This window comes from Barbus barbus (genome assembly GCF_936440315.1).
Source record: "Barbus barbus genome assembly, chromosome: 30".
NCBI lineage: Eukaryota > Metazoa > Chordata > Actinopteri > Cypriniformes > Cyprinidae > Barbus > Barbus barbus.
The window spans coordinates 6,664,240-6,680,228 of NC_136758.1; the positions used below are offsets into that span (position 1 = coordinate 6,664,240).

The 15,989-nt window shown below is 37.8% G+C and overlaps 1 protein-coding gene across 1 annotated transcript; it reads left to right on the forward strand.

Annotated features, from left to right (window-relative positions):
- Nucleotides 1–9,687: 9,687 nt before the first annotated feature.
- Nucleotides 9,688–15,443, forward strand: LOC306850125 (leucine-rich repeat and fibronectin type-III domain-containing protein 2-like; the record flags this gene model as incomplete). Its single annotated transcript, XM_079385576.1, has 2 exons — nt 9,688–11,063; nt 14,477–15,443. The coding sequence occupies 2 exons, from the start codon at nt 9,688–9,690 to the stop codon at nt 15,441–15,443; spliced, it is 2,343 nt and encodes a 780-aa protein (XP_079241702.1).
- Between the last annotated feature and the right edge of the window lie 546 nt (nt 15,444–15,989).

The following is a 15,989-nucleotide window of genomic DNA, read 5'->3' on the forward strand; positions in this document are numbered from 1 at the left end:
TTAGGCTTTCTTCAGACTAGTTGGCGCTAGGATCTGGACAGATTTATGACGTCCTGTTGGGCCTCTCTGGAATTTCATCTTCTCATGTTTTGATGTTCTGATCGAATCTTAATTTTGTCTTATTTGGTCTCTGATATTTTATATATGCTAATTTCCCAGTCATTGATAATTGACAATTTTTCACTCAAAATTAAGTAAATAAATAGAGAAAGATCTTTTTTTTTTAGAAATTTGAAATGGAAAAGGTTTGTAGACATTAGAAATTTACACATTTGAGAAAGGTGTCTTTCAGGCCTAGTTGTACAAGCTTTTTCATGAAGCCAGGTAAAATGGCATGGTTGTTTCAGCCATATAAGACATTTTCGAAGAATCTGGGTTGTACACATCCTTTTTTTTTTTTTTTTTGGAAAATACAAATTGTAGTGTTTTGTTACAACCAGCTATTTCATTCAAGTATCAAAATTTTGCCTGACCCCACTGATGAAATCGGTAAAGGTAGTTGCCTTGTTTGCAGACTGCTGTTTCATTGATTCTCTTAAGTACTGTGTTTCCCTCAAACGACAGTTGAATCACAGTTTCCATGTAATGAAAATCCATAACGTTTATTTATTTTTAACTATTTAAGCATCCAAGCTATCACATAATTTCCATACTTTATCTGCACTGCTGTGTTCTGCCAACCCTTCATATTCTGATGACCGATTTTGCTTCCAGTTGTGTCCTGAAATAAAGGGTTGTTTCAAAAATAGCTTATGGCAGTAGCTTCGATTTGACTGAGTGAACACTTATTAATTCCCTCAGATGAACCTGTCCATTTCTCTTCTCTGTGTAGAAGTGGTCCCTCGTTAAACTCTTGCAGATGGTTCCATATTTATGATGCGAGGAAGTCTCCAATATTTAAATATTTAATACAGGTTAGCTACATCAGGGTCAAATAGATAGCTCTGGGGCGTCAAGATAGATAGCTTATCAAGCTATCAGTTAATGTTGATGTTAATCTTTCTTTGTTAGACGATAACATTAGCCTTTGATACTGCAGACTGGCCAAGACAGGCAGATCAGATGGTAGATATGTGTTCTCCTTTTACATATTAGCTGGTGACCTATAGGTCTAGTCTGAACAAAATATAGAGTGATAGATAAAAGTAAGTAACCTATGTCTTATCTGTATATTAAAATGCTTTGTAATTGCCTTACAGTGTTAGATTAGCAATAGATCAAAACTTAAAACTTAACCCTTATAGGCATGTGTCTATTTCCTGCTGGAAAAATGGTCAGTAACACTTTATTTCGATAGTCCATTTTAGACATTCTACTAACAGTAAGTAACTTTGCAACTACATGTCAACTAGCAGGCATTACACTATTAGTAGACTGCCTGCTTAACCCTAAACCTAACCTAATGGTCTACTCTGAGATTCAGTTGACATGTAGTTGACATGTAGCTACAAAGTTACTTATAGTTAGTAGAATGTCTAAAGTGGAATATCAAAAAAAGTGTAACAAAATGGTTTGAGATTGTTGGTCTTCCAGGCTGGTCTTTTGACTGGTTTTAAAAGAGATTTTATGTTTTATTTTATTTTTTGTCTGGTAAGATTGGGATACCAGCTTCCTGCCAGTGGAACACCAGCTTGGTCAAACTTAAACCAGCTAAAATCAATGAATTATCTTGGGATGATTTATCTTTGACAGGTACACTGCTGTTCAAATAAAGCACCATTTCCATCTAGCGAAATGAATAAAACACAATTGTAATGTCTTGATAAACCGGTGCCAAATATCACTAAGATAAAGGTAATTTGCTACAGTAGGAGAAGCCATACTTGGTCTTTTTTTTTTTTCCACATATAAAACAATCTTGCGCCTCAGAGCTCCCAGACAAAATGCAATAAATGTGATCATGTTACCAAACCACTTTAATGACAGACTTTGGCACAGACATTTCAGAATGACCCAAACAATAATTCAGAATCTATGCAATGAGATCAGTCCACTGGTTAGGCCAGATATGACATCCCATTGTGCAAAATCACTTGACTTTTTTGATGTGCATCAAGCATTTTTTTTTGGTAAAGATTTTTCTGTCATATGTTTTCTCATCTAAAAAAAAAAAAAAACGTTTTTAAATATGCATTTTATGCAGTAAGCACTAGTATTCCCTTCCAAACATAGCTGACAATTTTTTATATGAGTATTGGTTTTATGGACAGACACAGGAAAAGGGCACTGATTGTTCTGTACGATACTACCTGCAGTGATTTGGGTGGCTTTGTGATTATATGCGACCTGTCGTTCACCTCCCACAGTGGAACTTCTTCATTCATGTTTAGTGGTCTTATTATACTTCACATTAGCAAGCAAATGGAGTCATTGTAAATGCAATAAGGAGATGGATTATTTGTCCCCAAAGAGCCGTATCCGTCATGGCAGATGTCTTACTTCCAGATCAGGCTACGGATTGGATGGTGAGAAGACAGGAGAAAATGAAGACAGTTGTTAGATCCTCAAATTGAAATTTGGGATCCATTATTCAGCTGTCAACACATGAGAGCATGGATCCATTGATAATGCCACAAAACAGCCCTCTCTGCTTGACTGTCTGCTTGAAAGGCAATGGAAAGAGCACCGTGCAGTAAAAATGGGCATGCTGTGTTTGTTTCCATTTTTCATTCTGTACCATATATGCACAGTTAGAACGCTGTCAAAAGTATTCACATATGTCTGCTGTGCTTAAGAGGTTTGCTGCCCTCTGATCTTCACACTGTTATGCTTCAGGGGTTCTGAGGTTCCTGGAGGAAAACTCAATGACGTGGTGGATATGGTGCTGTGTACTGCATGGAGAATTCGTAAGAGTCGTAAATATGAATATTAATGGGGGAGACTTGGGGCTAGATGTCTCACAGGGAAGTTGTCGCATGTGCTATAAGTCAGGAACTATGTTTGACCCAAAAGTCCAAATACACAAATGTATGTTGTCTATAGGAATGGTTTGTTCAGTTTTGACATTTTAAAGTAATTTAGTCTTGTGATAGCAAACCTGAATTGTCAGCAGCCGCTACTCCAATCTAATATACTTATTTGGTGCTCAAGAAACATTATAATCAATACTGAAAACAGATTTGCTGCTTTATATATTTTCTAGAAACCATGATATATTACCATTTAAATGTGTGTGGTAAGTGAGACTGAAATAATAAGGAGAGTACCAAATTTAGGATATTGGAATGATGTTCTCACGCTTATTTTTAGCAAAAGGTTGAAAGCTATGTTGTAAGGACAAGGGTATTTTTTCTGGAATTTTAGGTAGGGGCAAGTGTTGATATAGGTATACATTTACTTACTTAAATATGGCTTTAAAGCCTGTAATTAACAGTTAATGGCAGGTTCCATTGTGACAACTTGCCCCATATAGTGTAAAGATATGCCAGCTTGTCAGCTTATATTCATCGTCATACTTTTTGCTACACAATAATAGTGGACTTGTTGAAAAGCTTTTTGTAGTCATGACTTTAAGGTATGTGCATAGAGAAATTGACTTTCAAATATAAACCTACCCTGGGAAATATTCACTGGAGTACAAAATATGACAGCAAGCTCTTCCCTTTTTCAGGGTCTTGACAATATCAGACACATAGCCCTATGATTGTGTTTTGCTTTTAGAGGACATACTATTTAATAAATTTGTCTCCTGTGAACAGCTCTTTTAGATAAATAACTAAAGGGAGCAAATGGATTACTGCTTGTCCTGTTATCAAAATATAGATACTTTTATGAGGCTTGTACATGTAGGTGTGCAATAACAAGAAGTTCAAATAACTCAGTAAACACACTCGCACATTTAAAGGTTAAGTGTTCAATATTTTAAATGTTAAACAGATTTTTTTTTTTTTTTCTGTAGTATATGCTCCACAAGCCATCTGATTAAATATGCCCATATTTAATAACTGAAATTAATGTCTATTGTAGGTAAAAATGTTTTGTCTTAAGTGTTAAAGGCAAAATTCACCCCAATAATAAATCTACAAATAGTGGGATTTGAATGTGAATCCAAATAATGTACATGCCACATTTAATGATTATTACACAATGGCATTTTGTTGTCAGCAGTGTAAAATGTACATTGATTCACTCAGTGGTAATGCTAATAATAAACACAATCTTTATCAGTTCTGAATGTCTTCCATGTTACATTATCTCATTATCAACAAAAAAAAAATTATAGAGCGAAGGCACACTCAAATGGAGTGTTTTTTTATTGTGTGTGAATGAGCTGCACACTTTAGCAACAATAAACACAAAATTGTAGATTAGCGTAGCGTAGACACAACATAAGCTGCTAAGGTTAATTAGTCTGTCGTCGAGCAGAGAAGCAATCTGATTTTTTAACCTCCGCATCCTGCTGTGAAAATTAATTTGGCCGCAGTATGAAATAAACCCATTGTCACCCTCCCCTTTGGCTGCACTCTGCTTTCCTTTTGAGGGCTTTCATCACTTCCCACTAAAATGGCGCTGTGTCGTCTGCACATTAATCAAAGGAATGGGAGATACAGGATGTTTGTGTGTAAAGCCGAAAATGATTAGCAGCCGTGAATGTGACTACACTGATAGAAGAAGAGAGGGAGGGTGAAAATATATAGAGAGAGAGCTTTTAATAAATCTGACCTTTTTCTGTTGTGCACTTATGAAAGATGCTGGCACTGGGAATAAATGAAAGCAAGGGGCAAGAAGACCATTTGCATGGCAACGCTGAGATAGAACGCCAGTGTGCTGAAGATGAGATGTCTGAGGGGATGAGGATTTGCTGTTTGAGTGAATAGTGGTTGAGAGTAAAATACGATGGGTCAAGTTTCTGGATATGGATTTATATAAGGCGATGTGTGTGAATTATTGCAGAGAATCAAATGGAAGTGCTGAGGAGAGTGACTATTCTGTTTTACCTCTCTCTCACAAGCAAGCAATCTTCATTAGAATAATAAAAGTTGCATTGGTTGCTATATTAGCTATAATATGAAAGTAAACATTTTAATTTAAGATAAAACTTAAAGAATTAACTGTCAGTAATGCTATACATAAAATAACAACCTTGAAAGACTTAATGTTAATTGTGTTGTCTTTAAAAAAAAAAAAATCCATAATAATAATAATAATAATAATAATACAAAAGAAAAAAAATCCACCGTAATAACAATAATTCTGCAGTCAGCAGAGAATATATAGATATATATACACACACACACACACACACACACACACAAATATACATATATACATATAGATGTAGAAAACATTCTTCAATATATCTTCTCTTACAGAGTTTTCAGTTTTGTGTGAAGTATTGCTGTACAATTCTTATAGCCTATAGATTTGGTTTAGCTTTTTAATAACTTAGACATAGAAGTACTGCAAAAAATCTTCCAAGCAAATCCAACTAGTTCAAAGCTGTCTTCATAGAGCTCATGGATTCATGCAATTATGTGAAACTTATTTCTAACTGTGAAATTCTGCCAAAGACTTTTGAGTTGTGGAGAATGAAAAGGTATTCACTGCACTAAGACGTTCACCCCAAAAGCTACTTACAGTAGTTTGCTCATACTTCACAAAGATTACCCATTATCTCCAGAGCTTCTGAGCATAGATTACCATAGGTAACACAAAGCTTCCTCCAGCTTTCATGTCTCTGGTGGAAACAGTGCACTGAATTGTTCTGACAATAATCTCTGGTGGAATGGAGGCTAGTACATGTAGACCAAAAGCAGTCCATTAGCCCCTCTGTCAATCCTAGAGCTTTTCTAGCCATAACACATCCAAAAGCCTTAATATTTGTATGAAGTCAAAAACTTAATGAAACATAGTTATAGTGTAGATACCATTACTTTTTTTTTTCCTTTTCTTCAATTTTGACACCAAAATGTGTATGTCTGCTACATTACTCTAATTTACTCTTAATTGTGTGAAGAATGATGCCATTAAATAGACAGTTTTAAATGCAGTTTCAAATGCAGGTCAATTCACAATGCTACTGTGACTCAAATTAAAGTTTTCTTCTTTACTCTACTGAAGGAGACAATTCTCTAATAACCTTCTCTCCAATACCATACTCTCCCCTACTTGTTGTTCCATTTGCCAACAAATGTGTTTTGAGGAAAAGAGTAGTGACTTTTAAAAGAGCACAGGAGTGTTGAGCTAAGAACATGATTGGCCGAGTGTAAAGGCAGCATTATATTTATTGTATAATGAAATGATTTCCATAAACCTGCAATGATGTACAAGAAGAAGCCTGAACTTTAAGTAGACCAAGACATTGTGTGAAAAGAATGATTACGTCGTAAACTTGGCGTGCTTGTACATGTTGATTTCACAAGAGATGCATGTGTTTCTTCACTTGGGATTTCATTCTGCACAATTTTAGTGTTGTTTGAGAGCATCTGGGTAATTTGCAAGCTCAAAGTGTCAAAGAAACAAATAAAATACACATAAGGGCAAACAAACTTTCAAGTGGCAAGTCAGATGGTAGAACCTTGTGGTTATGTGGGGCAGTTGTGGCCTAATGGTAAGAGAGTCGGCCTTGTAACCCAAAGGTTGTGGGTTCGAGTTTCAGTACCGGCAGGAATTGTAGGTGGGGGGTAGTGTGTGTGTGTGTGTGTGTGCGTGTGTGTCTCTGTGTGTTCACTACTCACTGCTTTGAGTGTGCACTTGGATGGGTTAAATGCAGAGCACAAATTCTGAGCAATTCATGCATTGCCACATACGTATACATACCTTAAACAAAAAAGGCTTTTTTTGTCTTAATAATTGAACAAAAATAAAAAAGTAATTACTTGAGAATAACTGTCAGTTTATCAAATTGAAAAACTCTGCATTTGAAAAAATAGTTGAAAAATAAATAACACCAACAATAATAATAATAATAATAGGAAACTCCATCATTGCATTTTTCTTATATTTAAACGGTATGATAAAGTAGATGCTGTGTGCTGTTATGAAAAAAATATATAAAATCTTACACCATTGAACAAATATTATGCCAGGTGCAGGATCCATCATGTGGTCAGACGTCATGAGGATTTCAGAGCAGCGCTGTCAAACTGACTTCCAACTGTCATAATGGTTAGCCCATGTCCAATCATGCATCTGCACTGGGGAGTTCTCCCCTGGATCTCCAGTAAATGGCCCTCCATATCATGGCAGCTCTACCTTCATCTTGCGCTTCAGCACTGTATGATTGCGAAGCCTAAGCTTTTACTTTGCCTTTGGATGTTTAGCCGTCTTTGTACTTTTTCACATCCTGCTGTTTCATGGGCACCTTCTCCTTCACTTGACAAAAGACTTTTTGATGTGCTCTTACAAGTTTTCATTTACTAAAGCTATGATTCGTTGGCCTTAATGTCTGCTGAACTGACAAAAAGAAAAAAGAAGAGAGTTCTATGATTTTTCTCATTCCTTAGATCTCTTCTTGTTTATTTGATTGAAGTTAGCAGTGACCAGGCTAAGCTCATTTAAACACTCCCTCCAATAAACGATCTGAGATGTTTGGCTCATTTGATAAAGTGAAGCATATCCCTTTCCACTCCACCATTCCATCCTTTTCCATCTGACTTGGATGATATGCAGATATGTGCAATGTTCTTGAGAACTGTGTTCCTCAGCAATTGTTATATGTGTTTGATGACTGTGCCATTAGCAGGCTGCAAAGGGAATGAATAAAGATGTGGCTTGACAAGCAGTTATGAGAGAATTGGTAATGCAGGAAACTTACCTCAGAAATACAGGCCTGCTAAAGGGCAAGCTTCAGCTGTATTCAGCATAATCAGGTTTTAGCTGTCAAAAATGACAAATATCCCCTTGTCCCAAGAAGACGTCTTATAACTTTACACTGCTATGCAGTGTGAGTCCTGAATGAACATTGAAATTAAGTTTTATTCTGCATAGGGTATATTTCATTGAATCGAATATGGGGTGGCCATAAATTCCAACCAACATAGCACTAATGAAATGTTGCACATTGCTATGGTTAAACATTCCTCCTCCTCTCTTTATTAAGATGAAATTTGTGTTCTTCTGCACTACGTTTACATATGCTAGACCAATATGCATTTTGGGATTTTTGTACTTTGCATTCTTATGCATATTTCTTCTGTTGTTTATTTATGGACTTTTTGAATTTATTGTACAAGAAAATAGAGATAGAGAGGAAATTGGAGGGAGCAAAAGGGGAAATGGGTCCGGGACATTGTATGTGTTGCTATCTGCACACAACTCTGACACATTGTTGCAAATTGTACAAATCTGATTTCCTGGGAATTAAATTATGGGAATGAGTAATTGATAGTTGGGGAACATGCTCAGACGGGAAGTAAAGAAAATATGTTCCTGCTCAGAAAACATCACAATCTTCATTATCTGCAAGATATTTCTGTTTCAGCGTGAAATTACTATAGACTAGACAATTAGATGTATCACATTTTCAGTTTACTGGGAAATGTCCTACCAGGTTCTTTCCACATATCAAAACCTTTGTACAAGTTTATATATTGCATTTGTCCAGACATTAAAAAAACAGAAGTCATCGTTTGTTAATGTGCTAGTCTTCAGGGTTTTTGTAGTAGCTGAGAAAGAAAATAGCTTGACATGTTATGGTAATTCTGCTATTTGCTTTCTAGCAAAATGCAGCCCTGGCATAAATATCTGGCATTACCAAAAGCTGATTGCATGTCTGTCAAATTGCCAATGAAATAGCCATCCCCTGTATGCAACACTTTATTTATTGTGTTGCAAACAGTTTTGATTACATGGTTAGGGTAATCACAATATTACACTTCGTACAAATCTCGCTGATTTTCTAAGATGAGTTGCAGTCAAGTTTACAATGTCAATCACCCAACTCCCTGTTTCCTACAGACACTCAGATTTGCATGCTTTCTCCTCTGAGTTAAATTGATATACAAAATAAACTTGAGGCTAGCAAGCAAGATGCGCTTGAAAACCTATAAGCTGTTACTCATAATTTTGGAATCCAGAACTCTGTGTACTGGGGTTTATAGGAATCTTAGAAGATATAAATTTAAGGTATCGATGAGGCAATGATGATTTATTGTATGAGTGCTGCCAGCTGAGAGAATTATTATCCTTTAATTTTTGCCTGGAAATGAAAATCACCCCTTCTCCTTCTTGCAGGCACCTAAAACAGTTCCACCAATCCTGCCCTATCATTAAAGAATCAGTCTGGCAGAGCACTGATTAAAATTGATTTAAGTTTTGAGTATATTTGGAATTGATGATTCAAATGTCTACAGGAATTATGGGCTGTCGTCTGAGGGCAAGCGCAGTCATCTGTTTTCACCGTGTCAGAGATATGGAGCCTACTGCGGAATTCACATATGATCGTAGCGTCAAATACTCTTGCTTCCGGCAACTATAAAATATATTTTATACCTCAATATCTTCTCAGTGCTCTGACAGGGGTATGAGGGTTTAAAAAATAGCCTCTAATAGCCTAAAGTGGTTCATAATGAGGACTAAAATTTGTTCAAAAGGAGGACAATTTGTTTTTTTTATGTTTTTTTTTTTTTTTTTTTATCAGATAGCCCTTGCAAAGGCAATAAATAATTTGTTGGTTGTCTGGCTGGAAAGGACTGACCATTGTTTTTTTTTCTTGTTGTCTATCCAGGTCCCTGCTTGTGATTTACCATGGCCAAAGTGCTCTGCAGCCTCCTTCTCCTGGGAAGCGCAGTGATGATAACCACCGCCTGCCCTAAATATTGTGTCTGTCAAAACCTATCAGAGTCTTTGGGCACACTGTGCCCATCCAAAGGTCTGTTGTTCGTGCCCCTTGACATTGACCGAAGAACCGTGGAGTTACGCCTGGGAGGAAACTACATTATCAAAATTACCCAGCAGGACTTCACCAACATGACTGGCCTTGTGGACCTCACACTGTCCCGAAACACCATCAGCTTCATCCAGCCCTTCTCCTTTGTGGATCTTGAAACCCTGCGTTCGCTGCACCTGGACAGTAACCGGTTGACAGAGCTGGGCCCAGATGTCCTGCGAGGCTTAGTGAACTTGCAACACCTCATCCTAAACAACAACCAACTGACTCGTATCTCCAAAGAAGCTTTCGATGACCTGCTGCTCACCTTGGAGGACCTAGATCTCTCCTACAACAACCTGCGAGGCATACCCTGGGATGCCATTCGGAAAATGCTCAACATACACCAGCTGAGTCTAGACCACAACCTCATTAGTCACATATCTGAAGGCACTTTTACTGACCTTGACAAGCTGGCGAGGCTGGACCTTACATCAAACCGTCTCCAGAAGCTTCCGCCAGATCCCATCTTTGCTCGGTCACAAAGCAGCAGCGTTCTTAGTACACCGTTTGCCCCGGTCTTGTCTCTCAGCTTTGGCGGGAATCCTCTTCACTGTAACTGTGAGATTCTTTGGTTGCGCCGTTTAGAACGGGAGGACGATATGGAAACATGCGCCTCCCCTCCTAGTCTGAAAGGTCGCTACTTCTGGTATGTGCGAGAGGAAGAGTTTGTGTGTGAACCACCGTTAATTACCCAACATACCCATAAGCTTTTGGTCCTGGAAGGACAGACTGCCAGTTTACGCTGCAAGGCAGTGGGTGACCCTATGCCTCTCATACACTGGGTTGCTCCAGATGACAGGCTAATTAGTAACTCATCCAGGGCTATAGTGTATGAAAATGGTACTTTAGACATTATGGTCACCACCCCTAAGGATTATGGGACATTTACTTGCATTGCTGCAAACGCAGCAGGAGAATCAACAGCCTCAATTGAGCTCTCCATCATCCAACTCCCCCACCTAAGCAATGGAACTAACCGCACATCTCAGCCAAAGTCCAGGCTGTCTGACATCACCAGCTCCACTAAAACCAGTAAAGGGGAGACCAAAGCCCAACCAGAACAGGTAGTGTCAGTGTCAGAGGTCACCGCAGTCTCTGCTCTGATCAAGTGGACAGTAAGCAAAGTGGCACCCAAAGTCAAAATGTACCAGCTCCAATACAACTGTTCAGAGGATGATGTCCTGATTTATAGGTAATTATTTCATGTTTATTTTCCTTTAAACCTCCCGACTACATACTAATTAGGCTTGCACTTCCACCTGCCCTTTAGTTTCTCTCTAAATATTTGTGGAAATTATCATTAGATTGCATTTAAAGATAAATGATGTATTCTGTAACTCAATTCAGTCTTGTAAGTTAATTGAATTCAGTTCATTTAAGCATATAATGTTTAATAGGTTAACACTGTAGTAACATTTAAAAGGTGACTCACTTATGCTAAGAATTATGTTTGACATTGTTTTTGTATCTTTTTAATCGACCAGTCGCATGCATATATAGGCCTATCTCAAATGTGTTAATGGTGTTCAGTAAGTGTTATAACTAAGACAATAATGGCACACTTACCCTTTACTGAATCGGTTGCCAACAAATTATGTACAGTGGTGGCCAAAATTATTAGAACACTGGGATTTTCACCAGCTAAAAATGGTTTTAAGTCACTTATTTCTATATTTTGCTGTAGTTTCCAAACATTCATTTTGCCATTAATTGTAATAAATTTGCCAAATAATTGTAATTGTAAATCAAGCGAGATTTTTGTTTTCTACAGGGAATCTGACAACAGCCAGTACTCCACACAGAGATCTGATCTCATCACCATCCAGTCTGTATGGAATGACATGAAGAAACAGATCAAACTGAGACAGACTAAATCCAGAAGAACTGTGCAATGTCTCCAAGATGCTTCAAGAGACATGCCTGCAAAGCTACCTGAAAACAAAGTTTACCAAGGGCAAAATCAGCTTTAAACGCAAAGGATGGTCACACCAAATGTTGATTTTAATTTAGTTAAAATAAGTTAATTGATAAAGAAAATATATGTATAGCATTAATTTTAACAGGAGCCTCAATTTACAGAATTGTGAAGTGCCTAAAATGTTTAACAGTACTGCTTTGCAGATAGGTTTCTGAAGCATCTTAGAGACGTTGCCCCAGTTCTTCTGGATTTAGTCTGTCTCAGTTTATGTTTCTTCATGTCATTCCATACAGACTGGATGATGATGAGATCAGATCTCTTTGTGAAGCACTGGCTGTTGTCAGACTCATTGTGCAAAAATTTTTTTTTAAAAACTCTCTGGATTATTACAATTAATGGCAAATGGCAAAATGAATGTTTGGAAATGTAAACCGATATTTCCTGCTGACACACTACAGCAAAAGATAGAAATAACTGACTTAAAACCATATTTTAGCTGCTGAAAATACTTGTGTTCTAATCATTTTGGCCAGCACTGTATGTCTAAAACCAACCAACAGCACTCGATAATTCATTTTCCTCTTTGTCGGTGAAGTATTTAGGCAAACAAACGAATACATAAGTAAATAAATAAATAAAAATGTTTTATTATTTTTTTCTTCTTCTAGGAAATATATCAGTAGAACTGTGTACTTATTATAGCATTTACAATAACTGGGTAATAACTTGTTACTAACCTTGAACCAACCTCTAAACCTAACCCCTAACTTAAATCATATAGCTACATTATAACAGTACTTACCCAGTAATTACACTGTAAATACACATACTGTAACATAAAGTTTAATCAAAATATATTTGCAATAAAAGTAAGCCTTTTTACGATTGTGTGCTTAAAACTATAAGACATATGTATGTAAACTGTTTTTTAAACAATGAATAAATAAAAATATTACAGTCAAAAGGCACATACATTTTTTGAATGAACCCCTATTAGCTGCCAAAAGATTGATTTCTCCATCTTTTAATCAAATGCAACATTTTCTCTGTGTGAAATAAAAAATGTGAATAAATTTCTATTACTTTTTTTCTTTTCTTTGCATAATACAACCATCATGATCATCACCATTACAAGCCTGAGGCAACAGGAGCTTTTAGAATATGCTTTTATTCTTTTGATTTAAATTTCAGCTCACTTCTCTTACTTCTTTCTTTATATCTACATGATCTACAGCAGTTTATAATCAAAGTGATGGGTTTCCCTATCAAACTACCTAAATATGAAAGGCTATGCATAAGCATTAGGCATTCTGGTTTGCCTGTCTTGTGAAAAACATATAATCTACAAAGAATGAGTATGACTTTATTTCATGGTGCCTCTCTATTGCTTAAAGGGGTTATGAACTGACTTTTCTTTTTTTTTCTTTTTTTACTGTCTCTGAGGTCCATTTATAATGTTATACAGATGTTTATAATCAAATAAATAAATAAACAAATAAAGGTTTGAGCTCTGAAACGTACATAATGTTTTTATAGCACAATGACCTCTTATATATAAAAATATCAAGGGTATTTAGATTGTTCAGTTCATGACCCCTTTAATGACTTCATGCTAGTGAACTGCATGTGGCATTATCCATAGATCTGTTTTCTTCCTCCTGTCTTGGAAGAGCAGTGTTAACCTGGATGCTGCCAACAACAAAGAAAAAAAATCAATCACTAAGGCTCCAGTGGAAAAAGGTTGGGCTCTCTCGTAAAGCTGTCACCACTGAATGTAGCGTCTTTTCCTGTGATGGGAAAACAATTATGAATGAGTAATGGACTAGCTGGCATAGAGGCTTACCGTAGACAATGTGTCAGGCTGCACTGCTAGATGTGGTTTTAGTGTGGTAAAGGATGTCTCTAAAACAAAACACGGGATCCCATGATGTGGCAGTTTTAGGAAAGGCATAAGATTAAGAACCAACCATATCAACTGCCTAGTATTCTCAGTCTACATCCACAGCAAGGTATCTGCAAAGAATGTACCAGATAATGATGAGTTAATGCAGTTAGAAGAAAGATCATTTGTAATTACATGCCCTCTGTACTCAAGGTGCTTTTACTCAAGGTTGAGTGCTGAAGTACTAAATAAAATTAACTTAAGGAAATATATTTTTATTAAGCCAGATCTATCCTCTCAACCAATTAAGAGACCTAAAAGAAAAAATGTATTCATTTCCCCCCTTTCCAAAACAATATTTACTTAATTACCATAAAAAAAATGCTTTGCCTGTTTTAATGATTCAATGTTGACAAGAATGCTGCGTGTGCATCAAGGTCATTTTCAAATAGTGATATTTATGTAATCCCCACGTTGCTTCCTGTCAGTCAAAAACAACTGCTTTTTATCTCTGGCTCCATTGACTGCACAATAGACCTCATTTCATCTAAATGAACTTCCAAGGTTGATATGATCAGTGTTTTCCAAGTAATTAAGTTTTCACCATAATAAAAGGATTAATGATTGTTTTCTGCCACAGAGCATCATGTGCATGCACAATAAAGCAATCAGCAATCAGTATGCGCACTTTAACAACCACCTTCAGTATTATATACCTCTGGTTTCAATCTACTGCATCTACTTAATGATTAGTCTTCTGTTGAACCTTGAGAATCAGTGTTAATGTCTGTCGTCTTGTTCACAGGATGATTCCGGCGATCAGCAAATCCTTCTTGGTCAACAACCTGATGCCAGGGATGCAGTATGACCTATGCGTGTTGGCCATCTGGGAAGACACTGCCACCACACTCACTGCAACGAACATAGTGGGATGTGTGCAGTTCGAGACACGTGACGAGTACCCCCGCTGCCAATCGCTGCACAGTCAGTTTTTAGGAGGAACCATGATCTTGGTGATTGGTGGAGTGATCGTAGCCACTTTGTTGGTTTTTATCGTCATCCTTATGGTACGCTACAAAGTGAACAGTGGCTTGCAGGTTGCAAAGTTGGTGACGGTGAGTAATACCTACTCCCAGACCAATGGGAGACAACAGGCGGCACAGCGACTAAACAACGGTGCTCCTATACCGCAGGCTCCAAAGACTGTAGTGGTGATGCGAGATGAAGTGGTGGAGTTTAAGTGTGGCTCCTTGCAGAGTAGCATCTCGTCCTCTTCATCCTCCTCGGCTGACTCCCTTGGAAGTGAGAAAGTTGAGTCTTACAACCGACATGTGGATTCTAACACCTTGCCCAACAGGTGGAAGCAGTCATCAACTAAGGCACGACCAAACCTGGATAACCTGCTTGGGGCATTTGCTTCTCTGGACCTGAGGGTTCCAGCAAGAGATCCGGGAGGACCATCTTCTTCAGGGACCATGGCGATGGGCATGAGACCGCCCACTGACAAGGAGCCTCTGCTAGGCCGGGGAGATTCCAAACTTGGGAAACTTGTTATGCTGCCATCAGAGAACAAGCCCAAGCGCAGCCACTCGTTCGACATGGGTGACTTTGGTGCTTCGCAGTGCCTTAGTTACCCACAGCGCATCAGCAACATTTGGACTAAGAGGAGTCTCTCGGTCAATGGCATGCTCCTGCAGTGCGATGAGAGTGAGGGGGAAGGGGATAAAGCAACGTTTGATAGCTCTGAGTGGGTCATGGAGAGTACAGTCTGACAGGGATATCGGATTAGCTCCGCCAGAAAAGAACAAAAAAAACAACCCATTCTCCGAACTCGTCAGGTGAAAAGGATATGAACTTGCTGCATCATATGTTGTCAAGAAGGACTTAAATGGCTGTAATGAAAAGACACCTCAGCAGCGGCCATGACTGTGTAATGCATGATTTTCCATGTCAATATTGTCCTTCTGTTCATTTGATCACAAAGAAGTTCAAAGGTTTGTGTCCGAGGTTGGCAAGCAGCCGAGGCCAGGGCTGGTCCTGTTTATTGAGAGCTGGACGAAGGATATCTTCAGTTGCCTTCAAACATTAAAGCAGATATGAATAAATACCCAAGAACAAGGGATATGGGGGTATCTCAGAAAAGCAGGGGGAATAAAAGAGAGAATTTATCCGACTGTGCACTGCAGTTTGCCAAGAGGATTTTCTTCAGCTAAGTGGATGTGCATCACAATGGACCACATGTTCCCATGAGACAGAACTACACAGTTTAGCAGGTGAAATAAAAAAAAAAAGAAATGCAAATGTAATGAATTTTTGTA